Source organism: Xenopus tropicalis, chromosome 6, assembly GCF_000004195.4.
Source record: "Xenopus tropicalis strain Nigerian chromosome 6, UCB_Xtro_10.0, whole genome shotgun sequence".
In the NCBI taxonomy this organism is placed as follows: Eukaryota; Metazoa; Chordata; class Amphibia; order Anura; family Pipidae; genus Xenopus; species Xenopus tropicalis.
In genome coordinates, this window is record NC_030682.2 from 5,335,037 (window position 1) to 5,361,471 (window position 26,435).

At 51.1% G+C, this 26,435-nt stretch overlaps 2 protein-coding genes and 1 long non-coding RNA gene across 4 annotated transcripts in view; 2 read left to right on the forward strand and 1 right to left on the reverse strand.

The window, feature by feature from the left end:
• Positions 1 to 52: 52 nt before the first annotated feature.
• LOC100492197 lies at positions 53 to 10,087 on the forward strand. Of its 2 annotated transcripts, XM_002942335.5 has the most exons (9): positions 53 to 484; positions 2,960 to 3,006; positions 3,608 to 3,703; positions 3,985 to 4,095; positions 4,309 to 4,407; positions 6,581 to 6,664; positions 7,084 to 7,317; positions 8,306 to 8,468; positions 8,549 to 10,087. In XM_002942335.5, the coding sequence occupies exons 2-9, from the start codon at positions 2,982 to 2,984 to the stop codon at positions 9,315 to 9,317; spliced, it is 1,581 nt and encodes a 526-aa protein (XP_002942381.1). In that variant the 5' UTR covers positions 53 to 484; positions 2,960 to 2,981; the 3' UTR covers positions 9,318 to 10,087. The 2 variants fall into 2 exon arrangements, with proteins under 2 accessions (XP_002942381.1, XP_002942382.1); XM_002942336.5 differs by lacking the exon at positions 2,960 to 3,006 and having other exon boundaries at positions 54 to 484.
• A 4,149-nt stretch (positions 10,088 to 14,236) lies between these two features.
• On the reverse strand, positions 14,237 to 21,350 carry LOC108647838. Its single transcript, XR_001924704.2, has 2 exons — positions 21,136 to 21,350; positions 14,237 to 14,441 (listed from the first exon to the last, which is right to left on the reverse strand). It is a non-coding gene; the product is annotated as an uncharacterized LOC108647838 (long non-coding RNA).
• A 51-nt stretch (positions 21,351 to 21,401) lies between these two features.
• The window catches only part of LOC108644510 (oocyte zinc finger protein XlCOF6-like), a 47,664-nt gene continuing 42,630 nt past the window's right edge, over positions 21,402 to 26,435 (forward strand). Inside the window, exon 1 of the mRNA XM_018094718.2 lies at positions 21,402 to 21,508. The gene's annotated coding sequence lies outside the window, so the exon portion shown is untranslated. The remainder of the gene's footprint in view (positions 21,509 to 26,435) is intronic.

The following is a 26,435-nucleotide window of genomic DNA, read 5'->3' on the forward strand; positions in this document are numbered from 1 at the left end:
CAGAGCGGCGGAAGGATATGTGTGAGGCTTTGTTCATCCGCACACACCCCCTCAGGTCCCTAGCGCTGCTCTCCGGAGACAAAAGGGAGCTTGTTATATCTGTTGCCCCTCCCGCCATTAGCAAACCGGACCGGTACCGGTACCAAACATGTCTCGCTAGAATTCGAGAGAGATGTACATGGAATCACTTCTTTTTATAGTTGCAGCTGTTTGTCAAATAAGCGGCCGGTAGCAGCTGCCCACCAAGAAAATGGCGGCTCTTGGTGCGCTGAGAGACAAGTCGGAAGTAAAAGCCAGCGCTCGTTTTATTGGCTCAAACAGCGGAGAGGAGGGTGAAAAAGCCTAGTGCGTCCCAATCTACTGCCCGGATAGAGCTGAACTGTGAGGGACTCTGGGGATTGTGTCCTGTGTCCCTGTAACTCCCTCCCCTGTGTCCCTGGCATTGTCCCTCCCCTGCACTCACATCTCCAGCCTGGGCTGCTGGGTAAGTGATTTTCCCTCTCCTCCTCCTCCTCCTCCTCCTCCTCCTCCCTGCACTGTCTGTGGGACTGGGGGTTAATCCCGCTGCAGGGGCTGATAGAGAGGGGCGGCTGTGGGACTGGGGGTTAATCCCGCTGCAGGGGCCGATAGAGAGGGGCGGCTGTGGGACTGGGGGTTAATCCCGCTGCAGGGGCTGATAGAGAGGGGCGGCTGTGGGACTGGGGGTTAATCCCGCTGCAGGGGCTGATAGAGAGGGGCGGCTGTGGGACTGGGGGTTAATCCCGCTGCAGGGGCTGATAGAGAGGGGCGGCTGTGGGACTGGGGGTTAATCCCGCTGCAGGGGCCGATAGAGAGGGGCGGCTGTGGGACTGGGGGTTAATCCCGCTGCAGGGGCCGATAGAGAGGGGCGGCTGTGGGACTGGGGGTTAATCCCGCTGCAGGGGCTGATAGAGAGGGGCGGCTGTGGGACTGGGGGTTAATCCCGCTGCAGGGGCCGATAGAGAGGGGCGGCTGTGGGACTGGGGGTTAATCCCGCTGCAGGGGCCGATAGAGAGGGGCGGCTGTGGGACTGGGGGTTAATCCCGCTGCAGGGGCTGATAGAGAGGGGCGGCTGTGGGACTGGGGGTTAATCCCGCTGCAGGGGCCGATAGAGAGGGGCGGCTGTGGGACTGGGGGTTAATCCCGCTGCAGGGGCTGATAGAGAGGGGCGGCTGTGGGACTGGGGGTTAATCCCGCTGCAGGGGCTGATAGAGAGGGGCGGCTGTGGGACTGGGGGTTAATCCCGCTGCAGGGGCCGATAGAGAGGGGCGGCTGCGGGACTGGGGGTTAATCCCGCTGCAGGGGCCGATAGAGAGGGGCGGCTGTGGGACTGGGGGTTAATCCCGCTGCAGGGGCCGATAGAGAGGGGCGGCTGTGGGACTGGGGGTTAATCCCGCTGCAGGGGCCGATAGAGAGGGGCGGCTGTGGGACTGGGGGTTAATCCCGCTGCAGGGGCTGATAGAGAGGGGCGGCTGTGGGACTGGGGGTTAATCCCGCTGCAGGGGCTGATAGAGAGGGGCGGCTGTGGGACTGGGGGTTAATCCCGCTGCAGGGGCTGATAGAGAGGGGCGGCTGTGGGACTGGGGGTTAATCCCGCTTCAGGGGCTGATAGAGAGGGGCGGCTGTGGGACTGGGGGTTAATCCCGCTGCAGGGGCTGATAGAGAGGGGCGGCTGTGGGACTGGGGGTTAATCCCGCCGCAGGGGCTGATAGAGAGGGGCGGCTGTGGGACTGGGGGTTAATCCCGCTGCAGGGGCTGATAGAGAGGGGCGGCTGTGGGACTGGGGGTTAATCCCGCTGCAGGGGCTGATAGAGAGGGGCGGCTGTGGGACTGGGGGTTAATCCCGCTGCAGGGGCTGATAGAGAGGGGTGGCTGTGGGACTGGGGGTTAATCCCGCTGCAGGGGCTGATAGAGAGGGGCGGCTGTGGGACTGGGGGTTAATCCCGCTGCAGGGGCTGATAGAGAGGGGCGGCTGTGGGACTGGGGGTTAATCCCGCTGCAGGGGCTGATAGAGAGGGGCGGCTGTGGGACTGGGGGTTAATCCCGCTGCAGGGGCTGATAGAGAGGGGCGGCTGTGGGACTGGGGGTTAATCCCGCTGCAGGGGCTGATAGAGAGGGGCGGCTGTGGGACTGGGGGTTAATCCCGCTGCAGGGGCTGATAGAGAGGGGCGGCTGTGGGACTGGGGGTTAATCCCGCTGCAGGGGCTGATAGAGAGGGGCGGCTGTGGGACTGGGGGTTAATCCCGCTGCAGGGGCTGATAGAGAGGGGCGGCTGTGGGACTGGGGGTTAATCCCGCTGCAGGGGCTGATAGAGAGGGGCGGCTGTGGGACTGGGGGTTAATCCCGCTGCAGGGGCTGATAGAGAGGGGCGGCTGTGGGACTGGGGGTTAATCCCGCTGCAGGGGCTGATAGAGAGGGGCGGCTGTGGGACTGGGGGTTAATCCCGCTGCAGGGGCTGATAGAGAGGGGCTGATAGAGAGGGGCGGGTGGGTGCTGCCACAGTACCTGAAGAGGTGGCAGCTGTAGGACAAAGATGTGTTTATATGGGGGAATGTGCTATTCCCTGTCCTGCTGATTTGCTGGGTACCTGCCCATAAGATGGGGATTCCCTGGTATCCCTGCGAGTGAGTGGATCCGGCTCGCTGAGCAGCTGGATGTTACTGGCATGTTTCTTCCAATGCTACAAATCAGTATTAACCCCCCGGCCCATGTGACTGTGAGGCGCCAGATTATAATGTGCTCGTAGCTGTGTAACACGTGACTGTAGGAAGTGCTCACTCCCCAAGCACATGGGGCATTAGGGGGGCGCTGTACCAGTATGATTAGGGTATGTAGGTTGCATGGTGCCCCCCAACCTCTCCTGGCATGGTGCATGCCCCCGCTCCCCAGTATGTTTCTGTAGGAAGCCGTTGACCAGTTCTGTTTCTATGTTATATTTAAGGCCTCTCACATTCCAGTGGAGGATGCCCACTGACCAGTCGGATAATGGTAAGCACAGTACCCCCGCCCCCCCATTCCCCAGCCATCCAATCAGATCATTAGAATAAACAAGGGCCGTTCAGTAGAGCCAACCATTCTGCCAAGCGAATGAGAAAAATGCAAAAATTCATCCAAACAGGACCCAATGGGGTATTGAGGGTTTTCTTTTGGTACTTTGTTCTAAGAGCTGGAATCCCATTACTGGAGAGGTAGAGGGGTTACACAGGTACCAAAATATACCCCCCCAGGCAAGTACTAAACGTGAGTAGCCATTCACTACATTGACTCAAATGGCTGCTGCCATGCATTTGATTAGCCGCGCTGCTTCATTACTATTAGTATGAGGCCGCAGCGTCCTGATTGGCTGGATTTGCTCCTGGGAAGTAACACGTGGCAACCAAGTAAAAATTGGATTTTATTGTTCTACCTGCAGCTGGATGAAAGTAGCTCAGTATTGATTGGTTGCTATGGGTTACTGCCCTGGTGCAAGTTTTCCCAGTGTTGGTTAATGAGCTGAATAGTCTGGGTTGAATAATCGGGCAGAGGATGGCAGTCTCCCTCTTACAGCCATATTGTAACACACAGTTACCCTTTCTCTCTGCTCGTTTAGACGCTGCTCCGAAAGTCAAGTTGGAGGAGACAGAGCTGGACACTAAGGATCATCTGGCTGCGATACAGATGGAAATAGATTCTGGTTCTGGTACTGGTAGGTTCTACATAGGCATATGGACTTATAGCCAAATCTTAGCATAAAGGGACACCGGTTTCTCTCCATTTCAGTAACACAGTAGTGCAGTCCCAGGGCCCAGTATTCTGGGGGGGGTCTCCTGTAGTGCAAAATGCTGCCCCCCACCCAGCACCCTGATCTTTCACAGGGGCAGCTAGGCAGTTTTGGGGGGGCAGCTCTACAAAATCTAATATTCTGATAACGACAAAAATATTGTAACCCCGAATTGATCCCCTAACTGATATGCTTTTTATCGGCAGATGTACCGGAGATAAAACCAGAAAAGCTTCATGTAAAGGTGGAAAAAGAGGAGCTCGATTCCTCAGAAGATCCTCAGAACCAAGCAGAAAGCTCAGCAGGCACCGATGGGGGTAAGTAGCCCTGGGCTAGTGTTAGTACCAAGTGGGACCCACACAGGGACGGGCAGGACAATTCCAGTCTTTCCATTACGTTTGTATTTGGCACCGTCTTCATCTCAACAACTCCATTTCTGTGTCTGTAGAAAAGGGCAAGGTCAGGTGATTAGTCTTACTAAGGTCCTTGCTCGACTCATCTCTCTTTTTTTTTTTTTTCTTAATGGGCAGAACCAGAATTATTACATATAAAAATAAAGGAGGAACAATCAGACTCTGATTATTTCCAGAAGCCCATTCAAAGTGCAGCAGTTCCACTTGCTGATGTGGGTAAGTAGCCAGGGATTTTATCTCTAATATCTGACTAGGTTCTACGGATCTCCCTGCTTGTGCCTGTGGGGCAGTAACACTGGGCTGGAGTTTAGGGATCTCCCTGCTTGTGCCTGTGGGGCAGTAACACTGGGCTGGAGTTTAGGGATCTCCCTGCTTGTGCCTGTGGGGCAGTAACACTGGGCTGGAGTTTAGGGATCTCCCTGCTTGTGCCTGTGGGGCAGTAACACCGGGCTGGAGTTTAGGGATCTCCCTGCTTGTGCCTGTGGGGCAGTAACGCTGGGCTGGAGTTTAGGGATCTCCCTGCTTGTGCCTGTGGGGCAGTAACGCTGGGCTGGAGTTTAGGGATCTCCCTGCTTGTGCCTGTGGGGCAGTAACACTGGGCTGGAGTTTAGGGATCTCCCTGCTTGTGCCTGTGGGGCAGTAACACTGGGCTGGAGTTTAGGGATCTCCCTGCTTGTGCCTGTGGGGCAGTAACACTGGGCTGGAGTTTAGGGATCTCCCTGCTTGTGCCTGTGGGGCAGTAACACTGGGCTGGAGTTTAGGGATCTCCCTGCTTGTGCCTGTGGGGCAGTAACACTGGGCTGGAGTTTAGGGATCTCCCTGCTTGTGCCTGTGGGGCAGTAACACTGGGCTGGAGTTTAGGGATCTCCCTGCTTGTGCCTGTGGGGCAGTAACACTGGGCTGGAGTTTAGGGATCTCCCTGCTTGTGCCTGTGGGGCAGTAACACCGGGCTGGAGTTTAGGGATCTCCCTGCTTGTGCCTGTGGGGCAGTAACACTGGGCTGGAGTTTAGGGATCTCCCTGCTTGTGCCTGTGGGGCAGTAACACTGGGCTGGAGTTTAGGGATCTCCCTGCTTGTGCCTGTGGGGCAGTAACACCGGGCTGGAGTTTAGGGATCTCCCTGCTTGTGCCTGTGGGGCAGTAACACCGGGCTGGAGTTTAGGGATCTCCCTGCTTGTGCCTGTGGGGCAGTAACGCCGGGCTGGAGTTTAGGGATCTCCCTGCTTGTGCCTGTGGGGCAGTAACGCCGGGCTGGAGTTTAGGGATCTCCCTGCTTGTGCCTGTGGGGCAGTAACACCGGGCTGGAGTTTAGGGATCTCCCTGCTTGTGCCTGTGGGGCAGTAACGCCGGGCTGGAGTTTAGGGATCTCCCTGCTTGTGCCTGTGGGGCAGTAACGCCGGGCTGGAGTTTAGGGATCTCCCTGCTTGTGCCTGTGGGGCAGTAACACCGGGCTGGAGTTTAGGGATCTCCCTGCTTGTGCCTGTGGGGCAGTAACACTGGGGCAGTAACACTGGGCTGGAGTTTAGGGATCTCCCTGCTTGTGCCTGTGGGGCAGTAACACTGGGCTGGAGTTTAGGGATCTCCCTGCTTGTGCCTGTGGGGCAGTAACACCGGGCTGGAGTTTAGGGATCTCCCTGCTTGTGCCTGTGGGGGCAGTAACGCTGGGCTGGAGTTTAGGGATCTCCCTGCTTGTGTCTGTGGGGCAGTAACACTGGGCTGGAGTTTAGGGATCTCCCTGCTTGTGCCTGTGGGGCAGTAACACTGGGCTGGAGTTTAGGGATCTCCCTGCTTGTGCCTGTGGGGCAGTAACACTGGGCTGGAGTTTAGGGATCTCCCTGCTTGTGCCTGTGGGGCAGTAACGCCGGGCTGGAGTTTAGGGATCTCCCTGCTTGTGCCTGTGGGGCAGTAACACTGGGCTGGAGTTTAGGGATCTCCCTGCTTGTGCCTGTGGGGCAGTAACGCTGGGCTGGAGTTTAGGGATCTCCCTGCTTGTGCCTGTGGGGCAGTAACACTGGGCTGGAGTTTAGGGATCTCCCTGCTTGTGCCTGTGGGGCAGTAACACTGGGCTGGAGTTTAGGGATCTCCCTGCTTGTGCCTGTGGGGCAGTAACACCAGGCTGGAGTTTAGGGATCTCCCTGCTTGTGCCTGTGGGGCAGTAACACTGGGCTGGAGTTTAGGGATCTCCCTGCTTGTGCCTGTGGGGCAGTAACACTGGGCTGGAGTTTAGGGATCTCCCTGCTTGTGCCTGTGGGGCAGTAACACTGGGCTGGAGTTTAGGGATCTCCCTGCTTGTGCCTGTGGGGCAGTAACACTGGGCTGGAGTTTAGGGATCTCCCTGCTTGTGCCATCTAACTTGCAAATTTTTTTTTTTTTTCTTTCCTAATCATAAGATAAAGCACTGAAAATAAAATCAAAGAGTAAAGGATCGGACAGTAAGGATCATGGAACTGCAAAAAAGAGTGGGAAGGATTCAGGTGAGTTCTTTTTTTTGTGTGTGTGTGTGTGTGTGTGTGTGTGTGTGTGAAGCTCTGGTTTCTCAAGGGAATATTTTCAGTTGGTAGGAAGGCTCTGGTATTGCTGTAGGGATTCTGGTCTGTACCAAATTCCTGTGTTATAACCCCTAACCCTGTAGGCAATTATGAATAATATCCGGTGCTGGTTTCCCTTTGGGCTAAACATTAACCCTATCTGTAACAATGGCCCCTTTATTGGAGCTCCCTATAGATCCTCTCAGGTCCCTGTCTGGGTTTCACATGAGGGGTGGGCGTGTCCTAACGGTCCCTGCCAGAAGCACAGTAGAAGGGGATTTGATTGGATTAGAGGCATTATTCGTTGAATTAACCTTTTGTTACAACGTATAATGTTCCTTAATACGTAATTTCTTACTGATCAGGGAAAGGTGCCAAGAAGAAACGCCACAAGGGATCTCAGGGGATCAAAATGCCCAACAAACTGATCATCGACACTGAGCGTCTGATTATTGAGATACGGAAAAGGCCCTCCCTGTTTAACCCCTCCGACACTGACTTTGCCGACAAGCAGAAAAGGAGAGAAGCCTGGGAAGAGATCTGTGTGGAGATCATCAAAGACTGGGCAGGGTCATCCTCCAAAATACAAGTGAAGTACTGTAAGTATGAGTGCCGCCTCATCCCCAATCCCCCCCGTGTCTCAGCCTCTGCAGCGGAACAGCTGATAGAGGTTCTTGTTCACAAAGATCAGCAAAAGCCTTAATGGAAACGCTTCTTCAAAGAGGGTCTAATATTCTGCGACAATTTGCAATTGGTCTTCATTTTTTATTATTTGTAGTTTTTTTTGTTTTGTTTTTTTTTGTTATTTCATTATCAGTTCAGAAGCTCTCAATTTTGGAGTTTCAGCAGCTATTTGGTTGCTAGGGTCCAAGTTACATTAGCAACCAGGGAGTGGTTTGGATGAGAGACTGGTATTTAAATAGGGGAGGGGCTGAATAGAAAGATAAGGAATAAAAAGTAACGATAAAACTGGAGCCTCACAGAGCAATAGGGTTTGGCTGCCGGGGTCAGTGAGTTGGAGTTGGAAGAAGGAAGCAAATAATTCAAATGCTATAAAAATAAATAATGAAGACCAATTGAAAAGTTGCTTAGAATTGTTCTGTCTATAACATACTAACCGTTAACTTAAAGGAGACATATGGGCTAAACATTAACCCTATCTGTAACAATGGCCCCTTTATTGGAGCTCCCTATAGATCCTCTCAGGTCCCTGTCTGGGTTTCACATGAGGGGTGGGCGTGTCCTAACGGTCCCTGCCAGAAGCACAGTAGGAGGGGGAGAGCCAATCACAGCCCTGCAGTCACACAAGCACAGACAGGCTTCAGTTCCCTATCAGGTCAACCTAGCTGCTGATTGGTTCCTATGCTACAGTGCCGCCGCCCACCCTGCACAGCCTGGGAAAGGAGGCAGCAGGAAGTGGAACAGATGGGCGGGGCTAGTGGGGTTTGGGGGGAATTTCTCAATAAATCAGTCAAAAACACAACTTTAAGCACAATCCTTCTATATCTAGAGGAGTATAATTCCCTGGTACATACACTGGATGCTTATAAATAGTGGCATCAAATAATAAATTCTGTTTCTCTGCAGTAAACGAGATTCGGAAGAGGTGGGTCACCTTACGGGACTACTTTCAGAAGGAACTCGAAGCCCCGACGAAGAAGAATCGCAATGGATCCCGTTCGTCCCGGAAAAGCGCGTTCATCTATTTCAGCGACCTGCAGTTCCTGAAGCCCATTATGGAAGACAGCGAGTAGGTCTCATTTCCCTGCATAATAAACCCCTATGTCCCGTATTCCAGCGCAGTTACATTTGCGGTTTTGTATTTTTAAGGACATCTTTACAGGTGGACGAGGAAATGTACGACGAGCCGATAGATGAGACGCCGGCAGCGAACTCTCCTGCTCCGACGGCTGAGGACGGGAACGCAGAACCAGCAAGGGGCCCGGCGCCATTGAATCCACAGTCTCCGGAGACCGAGAACAGTGACGGGGAATATGTAGGAGACGCGGCGTCTCTACATCCGCTGTCCCCAGCCAGCGAGGAGAGCGTAAGGGAACGTGTGCGAGACAGACCCGCTCGCTATCACCTGTCTCCGGAGAGAGGGGACGTGGCCCCCAGGCCGCGTGTAAGTGAGCCCCAGCCTTTCGCCGCCGGCAAACTCTCCAAGAAGAGGAAGCACATTCACGAGGAAGAGGAGGAGGTCCCGGAGTTGCCAAAACCCATCGCCTATTTCAGGGACACTTCGGTGGATGACGAGAGGGACGAGGATCGGCTTTTCCTCCTGTCATTACTAAAGACTCTCAAGAGATTTTCTGCTTCTCAGAAACTGGAGATCAAGCTGAAAATGAGACAGACTGTGGCACGGGCAGCCAAGGAGGGGAGCCCTCAGCGCGCACACCCCCTGTACCCACACCCATATGCACAGTATTCACACTCCTACACTCAGCAGCACTATATGCAACCGCAGTCGCAATCTTCCTCTCCCTCTGACGCGCCGCGGCGTATGCGCTCGCCATACTCGCACAATTACTCAGGCCCCAGTTATGAAAATGCTCCCAGGCAGAGCCCTCCCTTTCAGTCTTCTGCAGCATACAGGTAAATGGATGGTAAAGATGGAGGTTCCAGATTTTCATCATTAATTGAAATTTAAGAGTAGGTTCAAAGCTGAATCCATTTGCTTTAGCCCCACCCCCTCAACAAGATAATGATTCAGTCAACCCCTCTCTACCAGTACCTGCCAAACTACAAAGTTCTCTATCTGATGCTGGGCTGTTCTCCTCCCCATGGTCAGGCAGAGGGGAGTGGCTTGGACCTTGGTAGGAATGACTGGTTTTCACACTGCCCAATATCTGTGTTCCAGGGAATGCAATGCAAAGTAGTTCGATGGTGAAAGAAGTCCCTGCAGTGGCCAAAACGTATTGAACACCTTTACAGCCTTCATGGAAATACAATGGGGAAAATACTATTGGATTAGACCAAGTCCCACCCATCTGATTATGGGAAAGGAACAGCCAATTGCAGGGATTTCAAAGGTTGTAGCACTGGATTAATTTAGCCAGACAGGGTTGGACTGGGCCGGGGGGGACCTGCTGACCCAAACCCAATTCCCATGGGGGGGGAGTGGGGGCCTCTGGGGCGGTATCCCCGGGGAAGGGTTCTCATGGAGCTGCCGCAGATGGGCCCAGGTTTCTCCCTGGATGTGCCCTGTAGATGTATAAATTTATATCCGCATCTTTTGTGTGTGTTTTTGCCCAACAAACGGGGCCATTTTGTGTTCATTATTCGTACAGCCGGTTGGATGTAGAAAACAGTTTAGTTTGTTATTTATATTAAGTTTAAGTTTGATAATAAAAAACTCGAATAGCGGAGTTGTGAGTGGCTTAATATTTACATTCTACCCTTCCTTGGGTTTGTTAAGAAAAAAAAAATGTTTTTCTTTGTATTTCATTTTCAGACTTACTTACTGTTTAGCCATCTTCTTTTCTCGTGGTGTATATATAGTTACCCCGCTGTGTAGCCCCGGGGGCAGCCATTCCTGCACTGGTACAGCTGGGGTGTTTGCTACAGAAACCCTACTATAGTTTATATAAATACCCCGCTGTGTAGCCCCGGGGGCAGCCATTCCTGCACTGGTACAGCTGGGGTGTTTGCTACAGAAACCCTACTATAGTTTATATAAATACCCCGCTGTGTAGCCCCGGGGGCAGCCATTCCTGCACTGGTACAGCTGGGATGTTTGCTACAGAAACCCTACTATAGTTTATATAAATACCCCGCTGTGTAGCCCCGGGGGCAGCCATTCCTGCACTGGTACAGCTGGGGTGTTTGCTACAGAAACCCTACTATAGTTTATATAAATACCCCCGCTGTGTAGCCCCGGGGGCAGCCATTCCTGCACCGGTACAGCTGGGGTGTTTGCTACAGAAACCCTACTATAGTTTATATAAATACCCCGCTGTGTAGCCCCGGGGGCAGCCATTCCTGCACTGGTACAGCTGGGGTGTTTGCTACAGAAACCCTACTATAGTTTATATAAATACCCCGCTGTGTAGCCCCGGGGGCAGCCATTCCTGCACTGGTACAGCTGGGGTGTTTGCTACAGAAACCCTACTATAGTTTATATAAATACCCCGCTGTGTAGCCCCGGGGGCAGCCATTCCTGCACTGGTACAGCTGGGGTGTTTGCTACAGAAACCCTACTATAGTTTATATAAATACCCTGCTGTGTAGCCCCGGGGGCAGCCATTCCTGCACCGGTACAGCTGGGGTGTTTGTTACAGAAACCCTACTATAGTTTATATAAATACCCCGCTGTGTAGCCCCGGGGGCAGCCATTCCTGCACTGGTACAGCTGGGGTGTTTGCTACAGAAACCCTACTATAGTTTATATAAATACCCCGCTGTGTAGCCCCGGGGGCAGCCATTCCTGCACTGGTACAGCTGGGGTGTTTGCTACAGAAACCCTACTATAGTTTATATAAATACCCTGCTGTGTAGCCCCCGGGGCAGCCATTCAAGCTGGTAAAAAGGATAAAAGGCACAAAAACTATAGGCCTGTTAGTCTGACATCAGTAATAGGAAAGCTTTTGGAAGGGGTAATAAGGGATAGGGTACTTAAATACATTACAGAACCTCAGTGACTTCTAATATCCTTATCATTTACAGTAGGGGGTACATTATCCCTTATAATACATGAGTGATACTCAGAGTTCCCTGTATAACTCAGCCTGCAGCCTTGTGCCTTTATATGGGGGGCACAGAACCCCTCAGTGACTGCTAATATCCTTATCATTTACAGTAGGGGGTACATTATCCCTTATAATACATGAGTGATACTCAGAGTTCCCTGTATAACTCAGCCTGCAGCCTTGTGCCTTTATATGGGGGGCACAGAACCCCTCAGTGACTGCTAATATCCTTATCATTTACAGTAGGGGGTACATTATCCCTTATAATACATGAGTGATACTCAGAGTTCCCTGTATAACTCAGCCTGCAGCCTTGTGCCTTTATATGGGCACAGAACTCCTCAGTAGAGATGTAGCGAACTTTTCGCCGGAGAACTAATTCGCACGAAAATCGGGTGTTCGCAAGTTCGCGAACTTTTAGCGAAGTTCGCAATTTTGGGTTCGCCTTAGCTGGAGCCAAATTTTGACCTCTCACCCCAGAGCCAGCAGATACATGGCAGCCAATCAGGCAGCTCTCCCTCCTGGACCACCCCCGGACCACTCCCTTCCATATATAAACCGAAGCCCAGCAGCCATTTTACATTCTGCCTGTGTGTGCTTGATGAGTTAGCATAGGGAGAGAGCTGTGCAGGGGTTTGAGGGACAGTTTAGGTAGCTTTGCTGACTAGTAATCTACTTTCTACTGCTCTGTATGTAGCTGCTGGGGACAGCTGTCCTGCTGATCATCTGCTGTAACCCAATACATTACACATAGTAGTGCACCAAACACGTTACACATAGTAGTGACATTGCATTGCAAAAAAATCACCTGAGCAACGTTTTTCCACCAGCAATAATATATTCCGTATCCACTACTGCGGCGTTTTGTCTTTGCGTGGGAACCGGCTGTAACCTTTACACGAATTGATTGGCATGTAGGCGCCGGACGTTTTAAAGCAGTTTATTACACAAGTTTAGGAATGTAGTGTGATTTCTGCCCTTTACAGCACAAAACGCAATGCTGTGTCAACAACGTATTTTTCAGAGACATTTTTGCCCTTGATCCCCCTCCTGCATGTCACTGTCCAGGTCGTGGCACCCTTTAATCAACTTTAAAATCAGTTTTCTGGCCAGAAATGGCTTTTCTAGGTTTTAAAGTTCGCCTTCCCATTGAAGTCTATGGGGTTCGCAAAGTTCTCACTTTTTGGCGGAAGTTCGCGAACGGGTTCGCGAACTTTTTTTGTGAGGTTCGCTACATCTCTACTCCTCAGTGACTGCTAATATCCTTATCATTTACAGTAGGGGGTACATGGATGGTTGGAGATGTCCCAGAAATACCCCAGAAAATGAGTATACAGTATAAGCAGGTTTATATTCTGCCAGTCCCTGTGTATCCATACGGTTGTGACTAGTTCCCACCCTCAGAAAGGACCGTCTCTCTAGTGGGTAGGAAATAGACGATTCATATAACAGTGAGCTAGTTCCTATCCCTAGAAAGGCCTTTGGGTGCTGAGGGGGGTACAGAGGAAGGAGATTTGCCAGAGATTGGGGAGGAAGGTTGGCAGGTGGTTGGGGGAAAGCCAAGGGAAAGTCCAGGGGAAATGGTTCTTGAAGGTATTGTGACCTCAAATATGTTCGAATTGCCTTCAGGGAAATCTTGGGGGGACATTGCAGTGGAAGAGGTGGAATTAAGGAGGTTGAAAAAAGGGAAAAATAAGCCAAAAGTCCCCAAGCCCCCCTTGGAAACCCCAGAAGTGGGAGGGAATGAAACCCCGGGTTCCCCCATCACTGGAATGGAAATTGCAGAGGATCAAGGGAAGAACAGAAAAGGCAGAATAGGTAGTGATGGGAGGGGAAATTGATGGGGAGGATTTCCTGGTTGAAGAGAGTGTTTCAGGGGGGCAGGGGGACCCCAGTTTAAAAGGCACGGGGAGGTTACTGTAGGCCGGCTGGCTAAATCTCCCAGATGCCACAGCAAATAATGAGTCTTAGCTCCAGCAATGTGTATTGTATCAGAACAAGGGATGAGGTTTAATAAGATCTTTCCTATGGATAATGTGATGCTATAAACCTTGGGAAGGGAGGAGGTTCTACTGAAGTGACGGTTACAGTGTAAATAAGGGAAATATGGTTTTGTGGGAGGGGTTTGATTTGCAAGGGTTAATTCTTTTGGTACTATTTAATAAGCTTTTAATATGCATGTGCATTCATTCATGTTTTGTTTCATTTTGGATTTTCGACATTTGTTTTCCTGTATTGTTTATTTAATTTTAATAAAAATCCCTATCCCTAGAAAGGACCTGAATGCCTCTAGTGATGAGCTACCAGAACCGGATAGGAATTAGTCCATTCTATACCGACAAAGCTAAATGCCATCCAGTACAAGGACCTTCCAGTAAGGCCCCAAATGAGGATAGAATGTAGTCTAATCTAATAGAGCTGGCTATTTCCCATCCTTGTAAAGGCCCACACAATATATGAATCTTTTGGTATGTTAAATACATAGAAACTAATTTGCTGCTCATTAAATTAAATATTTTTTGAGATATTAGTTATTCTTATATAAGATGTGTGAAATCCATCATCCTGTGTTCGGCTGTTTTATTGCTACTCCATATGAGGCCCAGTACAGGGATAGGAACGAGTCGGTTCATATATAAACAAGCTAATTCCTATCCTAAGGACCTTCCCTAACAGTATAGGAACCATCAGTATTAGGCAAATAGCTGACAGGTCCAGTATAGGGATAGAGTGACCACCTAAACCTTATTAATGCAATTAATGTCGTTTATTTCTAGCCAAGTAAATAAAGTTATGCATTCGATCCTAAAAAGTGGACAAAAAAATGTACTTCAAACAAAAAAGTAATTTTATTTATAATTTTATTAAAACATAAATGAAAAGACAAAGCGGGATCAGACAACAAATCTATGACACAATAAATAAAACTGAAGCTTTTCTTTAACGACCGCCACTTCCATTCCTGGCAAAACAATAGGAAAACGCACCAAACGATAGAGACAAAAGGAGTCGGGATGTGAGGATTCCAACGGCAGCTGTAAAATAGGAGAACAAAGAATCAATTAACACTGTGCAATAATGGAAGCTAGTTTTGGCCACTCCCCTTTTTAAAACCACATCCACTTGAAACCACAACCATGTTATCGCATGACCATAGCCATATTAATGGTGGTAGTACAGCAAAAACCTGCCATACTCTGCCTGCCCTACCCTGCCTGTGTGTGCCATACTCTGCCTGCCCTAGGCTGCCTATGTGTGCCATACTCTGCCTGCCCTACCCTGCCTGTGTGTGCCATACTCTGCCTGCCCTAGGCTGCCTATGTGTGCCATACTCTGCCTGCCCTACCCTGCCTGTGTGTGCCATACTCTGCCTGCCCTACCCCGCCTGTGTGTGCCATACTCTGCCTGCCCTACACTGCCTGTGTGTGCCATACTCTGCCTGCCCTACCCCGCCTGTGTGTGCCATACTCTGCCTGCCCTACCCTGCCTGTGTGTGCCATACTCTGCCTGCCCTACCCTGCCTGTGTGTGCCATACTCTGCCTGCCCTACCCTGCCTGTGTGTGCCATACTCTGCCTGCCCTATCCTGCCTGTGTGTGCCATACTCTGGCTGCCCTACCCTGCCTGTGTGTGCCATACTCTGGCTGCCCTATCCTGCCTGTGTGTGCCATACTCTGCCTGCCCTACCTGCATGCAGCCCGCGGGCCACCAGTTGGACAGCACTGAATTAACACATTCTTATCTAAATAAATTGAAAAAAACAGAGGCCACTGAACAATTACTAAAATTAAATAGTTCTGTGAATAAAAGGAGATTTCAACCACCCTTGATGTTAAGTCCCCATCTGCCCCCCCTCAGTATGTCCCCCCTGCACAGTCTTACGCCTGAATCCTCCTCCCTCCAGAAATAGCGACCAGAAAAGCAGTGAGTGCAGCGGAGCTCCCGGCCGCCATCTTCTTAATCTTCGTGAATGGAGCGGCGTTCTGGCGCATGCGCAGTTGTAGCACATTTCTGGGTTTGAAAAATACATATTCGCCGAAAGATACAGGACGTGGCGAAGAGGAGAAACAAGACAAAAACATGGCGGCTGGGGGCTCCGCTGCACTCACTCTTAACGTTATTATTATTATTATATCCCGCAGCGCTGTACAATAGGTGGGTTACATACATTGGGCATACAGAGTAACATATAAAGCAACCAATAACTGATACAGGAGGGGAAGGGAGCCCTGCCCAAAAGAGCTTACACTCTACAAGGAGTAACATATAAAGCAATCAGTAACCGATACAGGAGGGGAAGAGAGCCCTACCCAAAAGAGCTTACACTCTACAAGGAGTAACATATAAAGCAATCAGTAACCGATACAGGAGGGGAAGAGAGCCCTGCCCAAAAGAGCTTACACTCTACAAGGAGTAACATATAAAGCAATCAGTAACCGATACAGGAGGGGAAGGGAGCCCTGCCCAAAAGAGCTTACACTCTACAAGGAGTAACATATAAAGCAATCAGTAACCAATACAGGAGGGGAAGAGAGCCCTGCCCAAAAGAGCTTACACTCTACAAGGAGTAACATATAAAGCAATCAGTAACCGATACAAGAGGGGAAGAGAGCCCTGCCCAAAAGAGCTTACACTCTACAAGGAGTAACATATAAAGCAATCAGTAACCGATACAGGAGGGGAAGAGGGCCCTGCCCAAAAGAGCTTACACTCTACAAGGAGTAACATATAAAGCAATCAGTAACCGATACAGGAGGGGAAGAGAGCCCTGCCCAAAAGAGCTTACACTCTACAAGGAGTAACATATAAAGCAATCAGTAACCGATACAGGAGGGGAAGAGAGCCCTGCCCAAAAGAGCTTACACTCTACAAGGAGTAACATATAAAGCAATCAGTAACCGATACAGGAGGGGAAGGGAGCCCTGCCCAAAAGAGCTTACACTCTACAAGGAGTAACATATAAAGCAATCAGTAACCGATACAGGAGGGGAAGGGAGCCCTGCCCAAAAGAGCTTACACTCTACAAGGAGTAACATATAAAGCAATCAGTAACCGATACAGGAGGGGAAGAGAGCCCTGCCCAAAAGAGCTTACACTCTACAAGGAGTAACATATAAAGCAATCAGTAACCGATACAGGAGGGGAAGGGAGCCCTGCCCAAAAGAGCTTACACTCTACAAGGAGTAACATATAAAGCAATCAGTAACCGATACAAGAGGGGAAGGGAGCCCTGCCCAAAAGAGCTTACACTCTAAAAGGAGTAACATATAAAGCAATCAGTAACCGATACAAGAGGGGAAGGGAGCCCTGCCCAAAAGAGCTTACACTCTACAAGGAGTAACATATAAAGCAATCAGTAACCGATACAAGAGGGGAAGGGAGCCCTGCCCAAAAGAGCTTACAATCTACAAGGAGTAACATATAAAGCAATCAGTAACCGATACAAGAGGGGAAGGGAGCCCTGCCCAAAAGAGCTTACAATCTACAAGGAGTAACATATAAAGCAATCAGTAACCGATACAAGAGGGGAAGGGAGCCCTGCCCAAAAGAGCTTACACTCTACAAGGAGTAACATATAAAGCAATCAGTAACCGATACAGGAGGGGAAGAGAGCCCTGCCCAAAAGAGCTTACACTCTACAAGGAGTAACATATAAAGCAATCAGTAACCGATACAGGAGGGGAAGGGAGCCCTGCCCAAAAGAGCTTACACTCTACAAGGAGTAACATATAAAGCAATCAGTAACCAATACAGGAGGGGAAGAGAGCCCTGCCCAAAAGAGCTTACACTCTACAAGGAGTAACATATAAAGCAATCAGTAACCGATACAAGAGGGGAAGAGAGCCCTGCCCAAAAGAGCTTACACTCTACAAGGAGTAACATATAAAGCAATCAGTAACTGATACAGGAGGGGAAGAGGGCCCTGCCCAAAAGAGCTTACACTCTACAAGGAGTAACATATAAAGCAATCAGTAACCGATACAGGAGGGGAAGAGAGCCCTGCCCAAAAGAGCTTACACTCTACAAGGAGTAACATATAAAGCAATCAGTAACCGATACAGGAGGGGAAGAGAGCCCTGCCCAAAAGAGCTTACACTCTACAAGGAGTAACATATAAAGCAATCAGTAACCGATACAAGAGGGGAAGAGAGCCCTGCCCAAAAGAGCTTACACTCTACAGGGAGTAACATATAAAGCAACCAATAACCGATACAGGAGGGGAAGGGAGCCCTGCCCAAAAGAGCTTACACTCTATAAGGAGTAACATATAAAGCAATCAGTAACCGATACAAGAGGGGAAGGGAGCCCTGCCCAAAAGAGCTTACACTCTAAAAGGAGTAACATATAAAGCAATCAGTAACCGATACAAGAGGGGAAGGGAGCCCTGCCCAAAAGAGCTTACACTCTACAAGGAGTAACATATAAAGCAATCAGTAACCGATACAAGAGGGGAAGGGAGCCCTGCCCAAAAGAGCTTACAATCTACAAGGAGTAACATATAAAGCAATCAGTAACCGATAGAAGAGGGGAAGGGAGCCCTGCCCAAAAGAGCTTACAATCTACAAGGAGTAACATATAAAGCAATCAGTAACCGATACAAGAGGGGAAGGGAGCCCTGCCCAAAAGAGCTTACAATCTACAAGGAGTAACATATAAAGCAATCAGTAACCGATACAAGAGGGGAAGGGAGCCCTGCCCAAAAGAGCTTACACTCTACAAGGAGTAACATATAAAGCAATCAGTAACCGATACAAGAGGGGAAGGGAGCCCTGCCCAAAAGAGCTTACACTCTACAAGGAGTAACATATAAAGCAATCAGTAACCGATACAAGAGGGGAAGGGAGCCCTGCCCAAAAGAGCTTACAATCTACAAGGAGTAACATATAAAGCAATCAGTAACCGATACAGGAGGGGAAGAGAGCCCTGCCCAAAAGAGCTTACACTCTACAGGGAGTAACATATAAAGCAATCAGTAACCGATACAAGAGGGGAAGGGAGCCCTGCCCAAAAGAGCTTACAATCTACAAGGAGTAACATATAAAGCAATCAGTAACCGATACAAGAGGGGAAGAGAGCCCTGCCCAAAAGAGCTTACACTCTACAGGGAGTAACATATAAAGCAACCAATAACCGATACAGGAGGGGAAGGGAGCCCTGCCCAAAAGAGCTTACACTCTACAAGGAGTAACATATAAAGCAACCAATAACCGATACAAGAGGGGAAGAGAGCCCTGCCCAAAAGAGCTTACACTCTACAAGGAGTAACATATAAAGCAATCAGTAACTGATACAGGAGGGGAAGGGAGCCCTGCCCAAAAGAGCTTACACTCTACAAGGAGTAACATATAAAGCAATCAGTAACCGATACAGGAGGGGAAGGGAGCCCTGCCCAAAAGAGCTTACACTCTACAAGGAGTAACATATAAAGCAATCAGTAACCGATACAAGAGGGGAAGAATGACCCACCAACATTCAGAGGCACAACGACCCCCCACCTTATCCCATTGAGATTCAGTCTCAGTGATCCTCCCCTTACCCCACAGACATTAAGAGGCACAGTGCCCCCCACTCATCCCACCTATTCAGAGGCACAGTAACCCCCCCAACTCCACAGAAATTGAGGCACACTGATATTCCCCCATAGCCCATAGAAAATCCAAGGCACAGTGATACCCCCCCCCCCAGCAAATCAGAGGCACATTGATACCCCCATCCCAAGGCCCACAGAAAATCAGAGGCACAGTGATACCCCCCCCTCAGAAAATCAGAGGCACAGTGATACCCCCCCCAGAAAATCAGAGGCACAGTGATACCCCCCCCTCAGAAAATCAGAGGCACAGTGATACCCCCCCCCAGAAAATCAGAGGCACAGTGATACCCCCCTCAGAAAATCAGAGGCACAGTGATACCCCCCCTCAGAAAATCAGAGGCACAGTGATACCCCCCCCCCCAGAAAATCAGAGGCACAGTGATACCCCCCCCAGAAAATCAGAGGCACAGTGATACCCCCCAGAAAATCAGAGGCACAGTGATACCCCCACCCCCCCAGAAAATCAGAGGCACAGTGATACCCCCCCAGAAATCAGAGGCACAGTGATACCCCCCCAGAAAATCAGAGGCACAGTGATACCCCCCCAGAAAAATCAGAGGCACAGTGATACCCCACCCCCCAGAAAAATCAGAGGCACAGTGATTACCCCCCCAGAAAATCAGAGGCACAGTGATACCCCCCAGAAAATCAGAGGCACAGTGATACCCCACCCCCAGAAAATCAGAGGCACAGTGATACCCCCCAGAAAATCAGAGGCACAGTGATACCCCCCCAGAAAATCAGAGGCACAGTGATACCCCACCCCCCAGAAAATCAGAGGCACAGTGATTACCCCCCCAGAAAATCAGAGGCACAGTGATACCCCCCAGAAAATCAGAGGCACAGTGATACCCCCCCAGAAAATCAGAGGCACAGTGATACCCCCCAGAAAATCAGAGGCACAGTGATACCCCCCCAGAAAATCAGAGGCACAGTGATACCCCCCCAGAAAATCAGAGGCACAGTGATACCCCACCCCCCAGAAAATCAGAGGCACAGTGATACCCCCCCAGAAAATCAGAGGCACAGTGATACCCCCCCCAGAAAATCAGAGGCACAGTGATACCCCCCCAGAAAATCAGAGGCACAGTGATACCCCCCCAGAAAATCAGAGGCACAGTGATACCCCCCCTGAAAATCAGAGGCACAGTGATTACCCCCCCCCAGAAAATCAGAGGCACAGTGATACCCCCCCAGAAAATCAGAGGCACAGTGATACCCCCCCTGAAAATCAGAGGCACAGTGATTACCCCCCCCCAGAAAATCAGAGGCACAGTGATACCCCCCCCAGAAAATCAGAGGCACAGTGATTACCCCCCCCAGAAAATCAGAGGCACAGTGATTACCCCCCCAGAAAATCAGAGGCACAGTGATACCCCCCCCCCAGAAAATCAGAGGCACAGTGATACCCCCCCCCAGAAAATCAGAGGCACAGTGATACCCCCCCAGAAAATCAGAGGCACAGTGATTACCCCCCCCAGAAAATCAGAGGCACAGTGATACCCCCCCAGAAAATCAGAGGCACAGTGATTACCCCCCCCAGAAAATCAGAGGCACAGTGATACCCCCCCCCCAGAAAATCAGAGGCACAGTGATACCCCCCCAGAAAATCAGAGGCACAGTGATTACCCCCCCCCAGAAAATCAGAGGCACAGTGATACCCCCCCCAGAAAATCAGAGGCACAGTGATACTCCCCCCCCATAAAATCAGAGGCACAGTGATACCCCCCCCCAGAAAATCAGAGGCACAGTGATACCCCCCCAGAAAATCAGAGGCACAGTGATACCCCACCCCCCAGAAAATCAGAGGCACAGTGATACCCCCCCAGAAAATCAGAGGCACAGTGATACCCCCCCAAGAAAATCAGAGGCACAGTGATACCCCCCCAGAAAATCAGAGGCACAGTGATACCCCCCCCAGAAAATCAGAGGCACAGTGATACCCCACCCCCCAGAAAATAAGAGGCACAGTGATACCCCCCCCAGAAAATCAGAGGCACAGTGATACCCCCCCCCCAAGAAAATCAGAGGCACAGTGATTACCCCCCCCCCCCAGAAAATCAGAGGCACAGTGAGATACAAATATCCAGTAACTAGCTCAAAATCTACAGTAAAGGTTACAGTCTGTACTAAACTTACATTACAAGTTGTCAACCAATTAAAAGTTGCAGGTCCTGTGACATGGTCGCTGTCTGCGTGTTTGAATGCACCGCGCAATAATGGGGCATGCGCAATAGAGCGGTCACATGGTACTACCACATGGCAGTGACGTCCGAAAGTCCCTTCAGAGGATCCGAGGATAGAAACTAGCCAATACCGTGTGCAGTTTGTAATAGAGTGGGAGGGGCATCCAGGGATGTACTAAACAGTTTCACTTCCTCTCCCCCCCAGTCCCACCCCCAGCAGCTGGAATGTGATCCCTCAAAGGGAGAGGATGGAAAGTGTTTCACTGGTATAACTGCTGTCTCACCCCGTGTGTCCCTGCACTGCTGTCTCTCCCCTTGGCTCCCGGGTGTGTGATTCCCCCTGTTCCCTGCACTGCTGTCTCTCCCCTTGGCTCCCGGGTGTGTGATTCCCCCTGTTCCCTGCACTGCTGTCTCTCCCCTTGGCTCCCGGGTGTGTGATTCCCCCTGTTCCCTGCACTGCTGTCTCTCCCCTGGGTGTGTGATTCCCCCTGTTCCCTGCACTGCTGTCTCTCCCCTGGGCTCCCGGGTGAGTGATTCCCCCTGTTCCCTGCACTGCTGTCTCTCCCCTGGGCTCCCGGGTGAGTGATTCCCCCTGTTCCCTGCACTGCTGTCTCTCCCCTGGGCTCCCGGGTGAGTGATTCCCCCTGTTCCCTGCACTGCTGTCTCTCCCCTGGGTGTGTGATTCCCCCTGTTCCCTGCACTGCTGTCTCTCCCCTGGGCTCCCGGGTGAGTGATTCCCCCTGTTCCCTGCACTGCTGTCTCTCCCCTGGGTGTGTGATTCCCCCTGTTCCCTGCACTGCTGTCTCTCCCCTGGGCTCCCGGGTGAGTGATTCCCCCTGTTCCCTGCACTGCTGTCTCTCCCCTGGGCTCCCGGGTGTGTGATTCCCCCTGTTCCCTGCACTGCTGTCTCTCCCCTGGGCTCCCGGGTGTGTGATTCCCCCTGTTCCCTGCACTGCTGTCTCTCCCCTGGGCTCCCGGGTGAGTGATTCCCCCTGTTCCCTGCACTGCTGTCTCTCCCCTGGGCTCCCGGGTGTGTGATTCCCCCTGTTCCCTGCACTGCTGTCTCTCCCCTGGGCTCCCGGGTGAGTGATTCCCCCTGTTCCCTGCACTGCTGTCTCTCCCCTGGGCTCCCGGGTGTGTGATTCCCCCTGTTCCCTGCACTGCTGTCTCTCCCCTGGGCTCCCGGGTGTGTGATTCCCCCTGTTCCCTGCACTGCTGTCTCTCCCCTGGGCTCCCGGGTGTGTGATTCCCCCTGTTCCCTGCACTGCTGTACAGCTGTGTTTACCTGAGTGAGTGTGTCTGTCCCTGGCCCAGTGAGGTTACAATCTAAGGTCCCTATCCCATTCCCATCAGTCTCTGCCCCAGTGAGCTTACAATCTAAGGCCCCTATCCGATTCCCATCAGTCCCTGCCCCAGTGAGCTTACAATCTAAGGTCCCTATCCCATTCCCATCAGTCCCTGCCCCAGTGAGCTTACAATCTAAGGTCCCTATCACATTCCCATCAGTCCCTGCCCCAGTGAGCTTACAATCTAAGGTCCCTATCACATTCCCATCAGTCCCTGCCCCAGTGAGCTTACAATCTAAGGTCCCTATCCCATTCCCATCAGTCCCTGCCCCAGTGAGCTTACAATCTAAGGTCCCTATCCCATTCCCATCAGTCCCTGCCCCAGTGAGCTTACAATCTAAGTTCCCTATCCCATTCCCATCAGTCCCTTCCCCAGTGAGCTTACAATCTAAGGTCCCTATCCCATTCCCATCAGCCCCTGCCCCAGTGAGCTTACAATCTAAGGTCCCTATCCCATTCCCATCAGTCCCTGCCCCAGTGAGCTTACAATCTAAGGTCCCTATCACACTCCCATCAGTCCCTGCCCCAGTGAGCTTACAATCTAAGGTCCCTATCACATTCCCATCAGTCCCTGCCCCAGTGAGCTTACAATCTAAGGTCCCTATCACACTCCCATCAGTCCCTGCCCCAGTGAGCTTACAATATAAGGTCCCTATCACATTCCCATCAGTCCCTGCCCCAGTGAGCTTACAATCTAAGGTCCCTATCACACTCCCATCAGTCCCTGCCCCAGTGAGCTTATAGTCTAAGGCCCCTATCCCATTCCCATCAGTCCCTGCCCCAGTGAGCTTATAGTCTAAGGTCCCTATCCCATTCCCATCAGTCCCTGCCCCAGTGAGCTTACAATCTAAGGCCCCTATCACATTCCCATCAGTCCCTGCCCCAGTGAGCTTACAATCTAAGGCCCCTATCACATTCCCATCAGTCCCTGCCCCAGTGAGCTTACAATCTAAGGTCCCTATCCCATTCCCATCAGTCCCTGCCCCAGTGAGCTTATAGTCTAAGGTCCCTATCCCATTCCCATCAGTCCCTGCCCCAGTGAGCTTACAATCTAAGGCCCCTATCACATTCCCATCAGTCCCTGCCCCAGTGAGCTTACAATCTAAGGTCCCTATCACATTCCCATCAGTCCCTGCCCCAGTGAGCTTACAGTCTAAGGCCCCTATCCCATTCCCATCAGCCCCTGCCCCAGTGAGCTCCCGGGTGAGTGATTCCCCCTGTTCCCTGCACTGCTGTCTCTCCCCTGGGCTCCCGGGTGAGTGATTCCCCCTGTTCCCTGCACTGCTGTCTCTCCCCTGGGCTCCCGGGTGAGTGATTCCCCCTGTTCCCTGCACTGCTGTCTCCCCCTGGGCTCCCGGGTGAGTGATTCCCCCTGTTCCCTGCACTGCTGTCTCTCCCCTGGGCTCCCGGGTGAGGGATTCCCCCTGTTCCCTGCACTGCTGTCTCTCCCCTGGGCTCCCGGGTGTGTGATTCCCCCTGTTCCCTGCACTGCTGTCTCTCCCCTGGGCTCCCGAGTGAGTGATTCCCCCTGTTCCCTGCACTGCTGTCTCTCCCCTGGGCTCCCGGGTGAGTGATTCCCCCTGTTCCCTGCACTGCTGTCTCTCCCCTGGGCTCCCGGGTGAGTGATTCCCCCGTTCCCTGCACTGCTGTCTCTCCCCTGGGCTCCCGGGTGAGTGATTCCCCCTGTTCCCTGCACTGCTGTCTCTCCCCTGGGCTCCCGGGTGTGTGATTCCCCCTGTTCCCTGCACTGCTGTCTCTCCCCTGGGCTCCCGGGTGTGTGATTCCCCCTGTTCCCTGCACTGCTGTCTCTCCCCTGGGCTCCCGGGTGAGTGACTCCCCCTGTTCCCTGCACTGCTGTACAGCTGTGTTTACCTGAGTGAGTGTGTCTGTCCCTGGCCCAGTGAGGTTACAATCTAAGGTCCCTATCCCATTCCCATCAGTCTCTGCCCCAGTGAGCTTACAATCTAAGGCCCCTATCCCATTCCCATCAGTCCCTGCCCCAGTGAGCTTACAATCTAAGGTCCCTATCCCATTCCCATCAGTCCCTGCCCCAGTGAGCTTACAATCTAAGGTCCCTATCACATTCCCATCAGTCCCTGCCCCAGTGAGCTTACAATCTAAGGTCCCTATCACATTCCCATCAGTCCCTGCCCCAGTGAGCTTACAATCTAAGGTCCCTATCCCATTCCCATCAGTCCCTGCCCCAGTGAGCTTACAATCTAAGGTCCTTATCACATTCCCATCAGTCCCTGCCCCAGTGAGCTTACAACCTAAGGCCCCTATAACATTCCCATCAGTCCCTGCCCCAGTGAGCTTACAATCTAAGGTCCCTATCACATTCCCATCAGTCTCTGCCCCAGTGAGCTTACAATCTAAGGTTCCTATCCCATTCCTATCAGTCCCTGCCCCAGTGAGCTTACAATCTAAGGTCCCTATCCCATTCCCATCAGCCCCTGCCCCAGTGAGCTTACAATCTAAGGTCCCTATCACACTCCCATCAGCCCCTGCCCCAGTGAGCTTACAATCTAAGGTCCCTATCCCATTCCCATCAGTCCCTGCCCCAGTGAGCTTACAATCTAAGGTTCCTATCCCATTCCCATCAGCCCCTGCCCCAGTGAGCTTACAATCTAAGGTCCCTATCCCATTCCTATCAGTCCCTGCCCCAGTGAGCTTACAATCTAAGGTCCCTATCACATTCCCATCAGTCTCTGCCCCAGTGAGCTTACAATCTAAGGTTCCTATCCCATTCCTATCAGTCCCTGCCCCAGTGAGCTTACAATCTAAGGTCCCTATCCCATTCCCATCAGCCCCTGCCCCAGTGAGCTTACAATCTAAGGTCCCTATCCCATTCCCATCAGTCCCTGCCCCAGTGAGCTTACAATCTAAGGTCCCTATCCCATTCCCATCAGTCCCTGCCCCAGTGAGGTTACAATCTAAGGTCCCTATTACATTCCCATCAGTCCCTGCCCCAGTGAGCTTACAATCTAAGGTCCCTATCACATTCCCATCAGTCCCTGCCCCAGTGAGCTTACAATCTAAGGTCCCTATCACATTCCCATCAGTGCCTGGATATTTTTTTTTTCCTGTAATTTGTATCACCAGACCATAATATTGCTAAAAAAAAAAAAAACATTTAATGAAATGTGTTAGATATTGTTTTGCTACAATCACATATTTTTTTTCCTACTTCTACAGTCTGCTGTATGGTAGGGGGCAGCATTAGTAGGAAAGCACCGAATCCATTATTTCTGGGTTTGGACAACCTTCCTTTTTGAAAAATTCAGCTGAATATCAACCAAAACTGAATCCTAATTTGCATATGGAAATGAGGCTACAGAAGGGTTAATAGAATTCTGCGCTTAAAAAAAAATTTATTCTGTGTTCATGTAACAAAAAGTCACCTGATTTTAAATTAGACACTTGGATTCGGCCAAATCCATCTGAAAAAGGCAGATTCTTTGCCGAATACTGAATCCTTACTATTTCCAGCGCTACCCACCCCTGTTTTATTAAAATAATGTTGTCATATAAAGAAGTTTATGAGTCTTAAAGGGGACCTGTCCCCCTAAGAAATAATTCCAAATCCTTTTTAGTCAGGTTAGTAAAGCAAAATGAACTTTACTTACACTATTTCAATTATTGAATTTATTTTCCCTTCAGTCTTGGGATTAGTAGTCACAGCCAGCAGGTCGGCGCCATTTTGTGTTATTAAGGGAAAGCTTTGTATCACCCCAAAATCTTATGCATTTGCCATCTGGATGATGTATAGGAAGTGCTGAATGGGAAGTTAAAGCAATTATTAAAAATCTGAGTTGTCAATCATATTGCCTGCCCCGCCTCTATGCCACAGGCATAGAGGCGGGGCAGGCAATATATGATTGACAGCTCAGATTTTTAAATAGATTTA